At 37.5% G+C, this 9119-nt stretch overlaps 1 protein-coding gene across 1 annotated transcript in view; it reads right to left on the bottom strand.

Moving 5' to 3' along the window:
• Positions 1-8524, bottom strand: part of LOC141345283 (uncharacterized) — a 97157-nt gene extending 88633 nt beyond the window's left edge. Inside the window, exons 1-2 of the mRNA XM_073850154.1 lie at positions 8053-8524; positions 160-477 (exon numbers count right to left, since the gene is read on the bottom strand). Of these exons, the coding sequence (XP_073706255.1) occupies positions 160-477; positions 8053-8319 (585 nt within the window). The 5' untranslated portion in view covers positions 8320-8524. The remainder of the gene's footprint in view (positions 1-159; positions 478-8052) is intronic.
• Between the last annotated feature and the right edge of the window lie 595 nt (positions 8525-9119).

Raw genomic sequence — 9119 nt, forward strand, 5'->3', positions numbered from 1 at the left:
AATACTCCCCTGGTATATTCAAACACGCACAACAGATCAGAAAAACCTGCACATTATCCAAGTGTCTTCCAACCAATCATTGGCGATGGTTTCTAGAACCTCATCTTTTTACCTCATCAGTGTTCACTAAGCAGATAAATAAATGAGAGATGTACTCACCGGCCATGCGTATTTAAACGGGATAACAATTCGTCCATTTCTGCTGTCGATTCCCTCATTTCCATGGTGGTGTAAGGTATGGGAGTTGCCACCAAGGACAGGTGTATTGCCAGTGCCGTACGTACAGGTGCCGGTTGGTGCAACCCGAGCCTGGTACTCCTTCAAACAGGCCTTGAACAAGGTGTCACACTGATCACCTGATGAACAGCGCTGTCCCCAACCGGCCTGGGGGTCACAGCACTGACCATTCTGTAGATAGCCCTGAGGGTTTAGCCACTGTCGAATCTGCACCTCAAATGTGCCCACTGCACACACAACCTATGGAAATTCAAAACAGCAAGGTTAAAAAATAGAAAGCAAACAGGAAATCTGACGTGACAGAATGTGTGAAGACATTAAGATGAGAAGCAGCATTTCAGCCTCCAAAGGTGTTTCGAATTTAAATTCTCTCATGATGCTTGTTCATATTCTCCACAGTTACTAGCTTTCTGAAAACTGTTTTATCACATCTGGATGTTGAGTGGTGCAGATGAGAATATCAATGCTGTCAAGGCCAAAATATGACTGCAAAAACGTACCATTTTGCTTTATAATGCAAATTACAAGTTGATTGTTAGTATTAATAGGAAGTGCTTAAAGGGATAGTTCACCCAAAAATGAATATTCTGCCATTAATTACTCACCCTCATGTCATTCCGAACCTGTAAGACCTTCATTCATCTTCAGAACACAAATTAAGCTATTTTTGATGAAATCTGAGAGCTTTCTGACCCTGTATAGACAGCAACGTAACTGACACATTCAAGGTCCAGAAAGGTAGTAAGGACAGTCTATGTGACAGTCAGTAAAAGCCAACCTGAGCGATCCGATGTGAAAATATCCATATTTAAAATGTAAGAATCACTTTAATCTAGCTTGCGCAGGTGTACACGGAACTTACTACTTTGAGAAGGCAGGACTGAAACGCTGTCTAAGCTGTTCGCCAATTGCGACGCAGTGGGACTACTAACCAATCACAACACATTTTGTTTTTCGGAAGGCGTACCTTCATCAAACCTGGAACTAATCGAGCCATTTATGCCAGTCTGGGGAGAAAGTTATTGTAATAATGTAAATTATGTGAAAAAGAATGCGTTTTTCGAACCACTAGTTCTACTCCTTTAAATCTGACATAACCCTTTTCGACTTATCTTAGCACTCGGCCACATTCACTTTTGTAAAACAGAAAAGAACAGTCTGGTAAAATAAAGCAATGTGGGTACAGAAAAACATGAGGGTGAGTAAACGATGACAGAACTTTCATTTTTTTGAGGGGGTGAACTATCCCTTTAAGACACGAGATTGAGCACTCAACTGCATTACCACAAAAACAGAAAAAAATATGTGGTTGTGTGAACAAAAAACAAACTTGCTCTGAGTAATGCTCAAAGGCCCTGCTGATTCAGACTAAGTAGAAGATGTGAATTCAAAATAAAACATCACATTGTGATGTTTCCTTCACATCCATCAACCTTCAAATGACACAAACACAATCCTCACAAGACTCCATTCATCCAGACAGATAATGACTCTAGTAGTCTTTGTATTTGAAGGAAGATACCAAGAAAAGACGATAACATTGATTCAAAGTGAAATCCCTGTGTCTAAACAGACAGCTACAGTCCTCTTCAGTGCTGTAATCACCCTCTTCATCTGCATGCTCACTTAACTTCATTACCTCCATCTTTTCCCCCCAGGTTATTTACCTCCTCATGTCTTGCCTCTCTCTCACGCTTTCTCTCCTTACTCTCCTGTGTTAGTTACTTCCTACTCTTCAACCCTGTGCTCTCTTTCTTCCATTCTTTCTCTATATCAATACACCCTCCCTTTCTTTTCTCTCCCTCTCTCCCCAGAGGGGAACACATTTACAACGCAGCTCCTATCAGACAGTGTCGTTCTCTTTTTTCACTTCTTTTTCACCTGGGAAAAGATCTCTTCTTCTCTCATCATTATGTTCAGACTTTCCTTTCTCTATTGTTGTCATTCTTTTATTCAGAATCTCTCTTTTTGTCATAATGGAGGAGAGGATGCGCACACACACACACACACTGCAGAGTGGCTGGGCATTTTAGGTATGCTCAGTTTTACTCAGTCCCTTAGAAAACCTAGAAACAACTATTAGTTTTATCAAAACCATTGCAAACTATACATATATTATATAGTGTACACAGTAGAAGTCAAAAGTTTACACACATCTTGCAGAATCTTCAAAATGTTAATTATTTGACCAAAATAAGAGGGATCATACAAAATGTATGCTTTTTTTTATTTAGTACTGACCTGAATATGAAATTTTACATAAAAGATGTTTATATATAGTCCACAAGAGGAAATAAAAACATAATAAAAATGACCCTGTTTAGTGATGATTGTTCATGAGTCCCTTGTTTGTCCTTAACAGTTAAACTGCCCACTGTTCTTCAGAAAAATCCTTTAGGTCCCATGAATTCTTTGATTTTACAGCATTTTTTGTATATTTGAATCCTTTCCAACTTTGTATGATTTTGAGATCCATCTTTTCACTCTGAGGACAACTATTAGGCAACTATTACAGAAGGTTCAAACGCTCCTTGATGCTTCAGAAGGAAACACGATTCATTAAGAGCCAGGGGATGTAAACTTTTGAAGAGAATGAAGATGTGTACATTTTTCTTATTTTGCCTGAATATCTTATTTTTTTCCATTTAGTACTGCCCTTTAGAATCTACAGAAGACACTTACAGTACATGATCCCCAGAAGAAAAAAAAGGTTAAATTTACCCTGATCTTTAAATTCCAAAAGTTTTCACCCCCCTTGATGCGACGTTTTTCCTTCTGGAGCATCAGTGAGCGTTTGAACCTTTTGTAATAGTTGCTTATGAGTCTCTTAGTTGTCGTCCTCAGTGTGAAAAGATAGATCTTAAAATACATACATTTTCTCTTGTGGACAATATGTGAACTTCTTTTATGTGAAATATCTTATTCAAGTCAGTACTAAATAAAAACACAAAATGCATTTTGTATGATCCCTCTTATTTTGGTCAAGTTATTAACATTTTGCTGATTCTGCAAGATGTATGTAAACTTTTGACCTCAACTCTATATATTTTTCTATATGCACATAAATAATCCTAATGTCCATCACACACTCTCTCCCAAACAAATAAACACAAATGCACACACACACACTGATTCCCCAGTGTATACGACATTCCAAGCCGGGTCAGACAGTAAGACTCGGTGGTGCCTGTCCTCTTCCCGTGACCCCACGTTTGAGCAGGACCGCTGAATGGCTGCACTGTCCTCCCATTGTTCCATCATGGCATGTTGTCCCATTCCTGCTCCTAAAACATGGACACATCAAACACTCGGCAGATAGACCACCGGCCATCACTCTCCATCTCTCTTTCTTCCTCTCCCTCTATCCTCTGCCAGGGTCATTCCCAACATACCTGTATTTCAGCAGCCTCTCTTGTGGAGCTGCATCACAGGGCTCATTACCGAGACATTAAAACCCCACAAAGACTCATGCTGAACTCCTGCCATCCAACATCAGAGACAAAGACATGCAGCAATTTAAAACAAAAAGGATATGTGCATAACATAGGCTATTTACTGTCCATTTCGGAGGGGGCAGCTACCCATTTTTCAAAGATACAGATTGACTAAATGCAAAGTTCTATCATACTGTATAACTCTAGATGGTGCAGATGAATGGCTTCTTAACACAAATTGATGTTTCATTAGAGCTGTTCGCAGTTCTTCTGAAACCCTCCACCTCCCCAGCTCCACCTGTATAGATCTGCTACGGGTTATTATATATGCTACATGTGCAGCAGTAGTATGTCCCACAGCTCTGTATCGGCATATGTATTGACAGTAGCAATTTCCTGTACTTGCTTTGCAGCAGCAATAATCTACATAAACAGCAATATCCTAAGGCAGCAGCAATTCAGCAACGTAGCAGATTGTCATAGTCATTACCAAGCTAAAACCTTCCGAGATGTCATGATAGAACTGTTATTACTGTCTAAGTATACAAATGATATCTGTTATCTGTTTTATTCTCCATTTAACCAGGAATCATTCTTAATTCCACTCTTTAATACTTCCCACAATTCATGAAAGGCTGTACTGTTCAAATGGCTGTCCTCCAACTGTTAATGAACAACTGCTACAGTCCACAATCTGAGTACAAGACAGTATCCAACACAGCTGGTCTATCTGACATACTGCCCTGCTTTCTTTAGACCATGATTTCTGCACATACACAACATATGCAATATTACAGCAAGGTCAGCAGATTATTTTCCTTACATTCCTTACAATATATTACTGTTTTACTGTTTTTCTTAGCTCTTTACATTAGCTATCTACACATATAAATATCCAGCAACTTTTTTATATGCATCATCAAAATATATATATATATTTTACAAAAAAAGTAAATGTGTAATCTGTAACGTAACTCCATGACAGTTATTCATTCATAAATGCTTTCTGGACACATATTCATTATATAAGCTCAAAGGTTTGGGAATTTAATACTTAATTAATACATTTATATAGATTTATTGAATAATAAGAAATAATTTAAAAAATCTTTCAGCAAGGACACCTTATATTTTTCAAAAGTGACATTAAAGACATTTATAATGTTACAAAAGATTTCTATTTTCTATTTTGAAGGCTCTTGTGACAATAAAGACTGGAGTAATGGCTGCTGAAAAATCAGCTTTGCCGTCATATGTTAAATTTATGTATTGTAATAATATTTCACAATATTACTGTTTTACTGCCTTTTTGATTAAATAAATTGAGTACACAATTTTTCACAATTTTAACAATATAGGGCTCTATGATTTCCGCAATGCTGAAAATCCAGTCTAACAAATGGAATGTACTATATAACGCGGAATGTAATGGAATTTGCCAAATTTTGGATGAATAAATCAAAAGTAGGTCAGTATACTTGAATCCAAATGATATTGACTAGTGTCCGTGAATATAAAGCTGCAAAAAAATAAATAACTAAAAATGAATGCCTGAAGGTCATGGTGTTTTCAGCCTCTTTCGCCTCAATATATGAGTACATGAACTCTCTAGAAGATCTCTAAAAGTCACTTTACAGCATTTTACAGTTTCTTGTGAGAAAATCTTTTGTCATATATAACAAACAATAACTCAAAGGTCTTCACAGCAATCCGTCATAATAAAAGTTTGGTTTAACTTGAAGAAATTGTGACACAAATATATTACTGAATGTAATGTCGGTACTACTAGCCTACTAATAACAAACTTTTTACTAAAACATTATTTTTAAGGAATATTTATCCGAAAATATATTTACTATAGCATTTATTCACCAGAAAAAAATGTAAACACACCAAACAAATGCTTTGGATTAATACAATTTCATAAAACAATTCAAATGCAATCAAGAAAACTAATCGAAATTTTATTTTTGTTAAACTTTAAATTAATTTCTAGTAAATTGTATTGTATAAAAGTTTCATGATTTCAATTAATTAGATTTATGTCATAAACTAAAACTTTTCAACTGGAAAAGAAACCAGAAAAAAAAAATAAAGTGGAAAAAATGGAATTTGGGAAATAATAAAACGTACTACATAGAGCCCTACAACAAATCCTCACTTTTGCTAGTCAGCTTTAAGTAACCTCATTGACTACATATACAGTAGATTACACTGGCTATGGCAAAAGTATAATTTCAAATGTATTATTTTGCAGAAATCAATAAAATAAAAATAAAAATCTAAGGGCCAGATTTACTAAACAGTGCAAATTAGCGTTAGGCCCTATAGCGCAATTCCATAAAAGCACCAATGGGAAGGAAAAATTCTGTGTGTGATTTACTTACAATGTGCACATTAAAGAACACAGACGCAACCAGATAATTTTCATAATGATCAGCGCAATCTACCAAGAGCAGTGCAAATTACCGCACAAATGCCAGCAATTTTACGAGCACAAATATTAGTAAATCGCGTTGTGTGATTAATTTTAATATTCTCCTTCTATAAATTTTGCATCTCAAAGTGGAACTCTTACAAATGCATATTGAATAAGTACTATTTTAACACCAAAAGGCGCTGTGTGTTGGTGCAAACTGTTAGTAAAACTGGCTCTATATGTTTGCAAGACTTAAAGAACATAAATTGTATTGAAAACGTAGTACTGGCCTGGATAGATCAAGTGCCATTTCCGTCAACTGGCCTTTAGGCCACTGGGTCATCCTTATTGTTAAACCCTGTTATTTATAGCCCACCTAACAATACAAATCCATCGATCACTTCCCTCCTCATTTCTTCTGACAATAACATAAAACCATTCAATTTCTTCTCTTCAGAACTTCCTGTAACATACAGATTTTAGATCTTCCAAGAACCATCAAAGCATCTAAAAACCAAAGTTCACACTGCAAAAATGACAACCAAAATATTAGCGTTTTTCACACGCCCTCAGTGTCAGGACAGGTATGTTCATCCAGCAGCAACCCGCCAGAACACACATGCGCTTTCTGAGCTCAAAGGGTTCTCATACCCTGGATCTGCCCTCCACAGCAGGTGAGGTGTCATCTCCACCACAGACCAACAACCCCACAGAGACCTCAAAGCCTGGAATAATAGGTGGCTGGGGTGGGATGTGTAGCTTTGGGAGTAGATTCAGAAATGACGTGCCTTGGTTTTAAACAGAGCAAGCTTCTCAAACCGTAAGAGAGATTCATATTTTGAAAATACAATTATGCTATGTGTTCTCTAAATACAGCAAAGCCATTTGGGTGGTACAAATGGATCAGCATAATTAAGAGTCACTGAATGTTTTCTGGGAATGCAAACAAAAGCAAAATCACATGCCCACAAAGAGACCCATTTCTCTTTATAAAATCTCCATGGCTGCTGCTGCTTTACTGCTTGATGTAAACATAATGAAATTAAAAATAAGCCTCGCTCTAAATAGAAAAACACTGCAATGTCCTCATTCATACTGGAGCAAAATGATGCTTTCTTGTACAAATAAGCCAGTGCACCAGAGTACATTTTACACACAAATATGTTGAGTTAAACAGTCTCAAAGACAAATCTTTGCAATAACAAACAGCCTTATGCGTCTGATATTGGATGTGAACCATAGCTGATATTAGTTTTTAATATCTGCATGAAAAACGAGGCAACACGCCCAAAAGAGCGACAAGTGCGGCGCGTAACAAAGAAAGATGGAACAACAGGTGGTTCTCGTCCACATAGGTGCAAAACAGAATTATGGGGTGTTCCACACCCCTAACTTAGCGTTAAACCGGCCAAATTTCGTTAAAGTATAACATTGGGTGTGTTTAAAGTACGTATTTGCTTTTAATGTAATTTCAACAATCATAAAAGTTTACAAATAAGTCAGAATTCGCTAAATATGTTTGAAAAATCTTCTTTGCTTGAGGAGGTAACCATAGCAACAGCTAAGCGGTGGCTGTCTGTTTTGGACGGCTACATTGACAAAACATAATTGCTGTCATTATTTATCACGGTGTTATGGATGTGCACAAATGTATCACAACAATCGTTAAAATTTTGTTTAAAAAGTTAACGCTTTAAGTTTACGCTTAGTGTGTGTTTGCCCGATATGGAGCTTAACCGACTGCGCCCAAAAAATGACAGACTGGAATTGTGTTAAAAAGTTAAGTCACTTAATAATTCGCCCTCTGGCGCAAATCTCTTTTAAACAGCGTTAAAGTAAGAACAACACTGGATTAAATAAGCTCATGGATTGTCTGTGGAAAGCCTTAAAGAGAAAACAAGCGTGAAAAAGTCAGAGCAGGTTAAACGGGCGGCTGAAAATAGCGCGTAATCAGCGGCTTACCTGCGGCTGCAGCGCAAGCGAGAGCAGGAAAAAGACGGTCCAGTGCTGTCCGCGCTCTACATCCCTTATCATCGCCCTAACAGCACTCCTTCTGTCCGTACTCGAGCTCTCCCAGGAGTGCCAACTCTTTCGGTCTCTATCCATTCTCATAGCAGACATTTGCGCACTTGTTCTGTGCGTGCGGAACAGCCTTTCCCTGTTTGGTGACGCTTTCTTTACACTGTCCATCTGTCCATCATGAAGACGCGGAGTGAAAACGAGCGACATAAATGTGGCACAGGTAAATGATAAGACCACTGAGGTCTATCCACACTCCGCGCGGAGTCCAGGGTGCCTCCTCCTACTCCTCTAGCTCTTCCTCTTTCCACCTGCTACAGTTAAGAAGCTTTGGATATTCGACCTGCTGACCTAGTGACTTGAGCTTTCATCCCATTTACTTCCCCACTCACTTAAAGCAGCTCTTTTCCCGCACGTCAACCGGGATAAGCAAAGCGTTGCAAAGAGCGAGCGCCGAGAGCGAGACTGCGCATCACCGTGGGAAGCTCTAGCGGTAAAGTTGCCAGTAGAGGGTGTGTCCTCCGCATGGGAATATCCGTCACCTGTCTCTGACTTGAATATGATATCTCATATTTGTCTGTTATAAAGTTAGATAGTTTAGAAATATAACATTTAGGTGGTCTAAATTATTTCCATGTGTGCTGATTTTAATCCAAATTCCACTACACTTATAGAAATCAAAAATCAGTCTGAATTTGTGGTAATCAAATTGAATTATATAGAGTTATCTATTCACCATCCATTTCAAATATTTAGAAATGAGTCAGTAGGCTAATAAATAAAATAAAACAGCAAATAAAACTAGAAACAAATACAGAACAAATAGATAAACATGCTAACAATTCTAAAAACATAAAAAGTTTGTTATGGCCAAATACACTGTCATTCTGTGCTTTGAGTACAGCAGAAATGCATTGTTACAAAATTGTGAAAGAATTTCTATTTCTAGTTTTAAAGTCCCCATGAAATCAAAATGGAAGTTTTTTGGCTTTTTTTTTTTTTTTTTTTTT

The sequence above is a fragment of the Garra rufa genome, chromosome 11 (genome assembly GCF_049309525.1).
Source record: "Garra rufa chromosome 11, GarRuf1.0, whole genome shotgun sequence".
Taxonomy (NCBI): domain Eukaryota; kingdom Metazoa; phylum Chordata; class Actinopteri; order Cypriniformes; family Cyprinidae; genus Garra; species Garra rufa.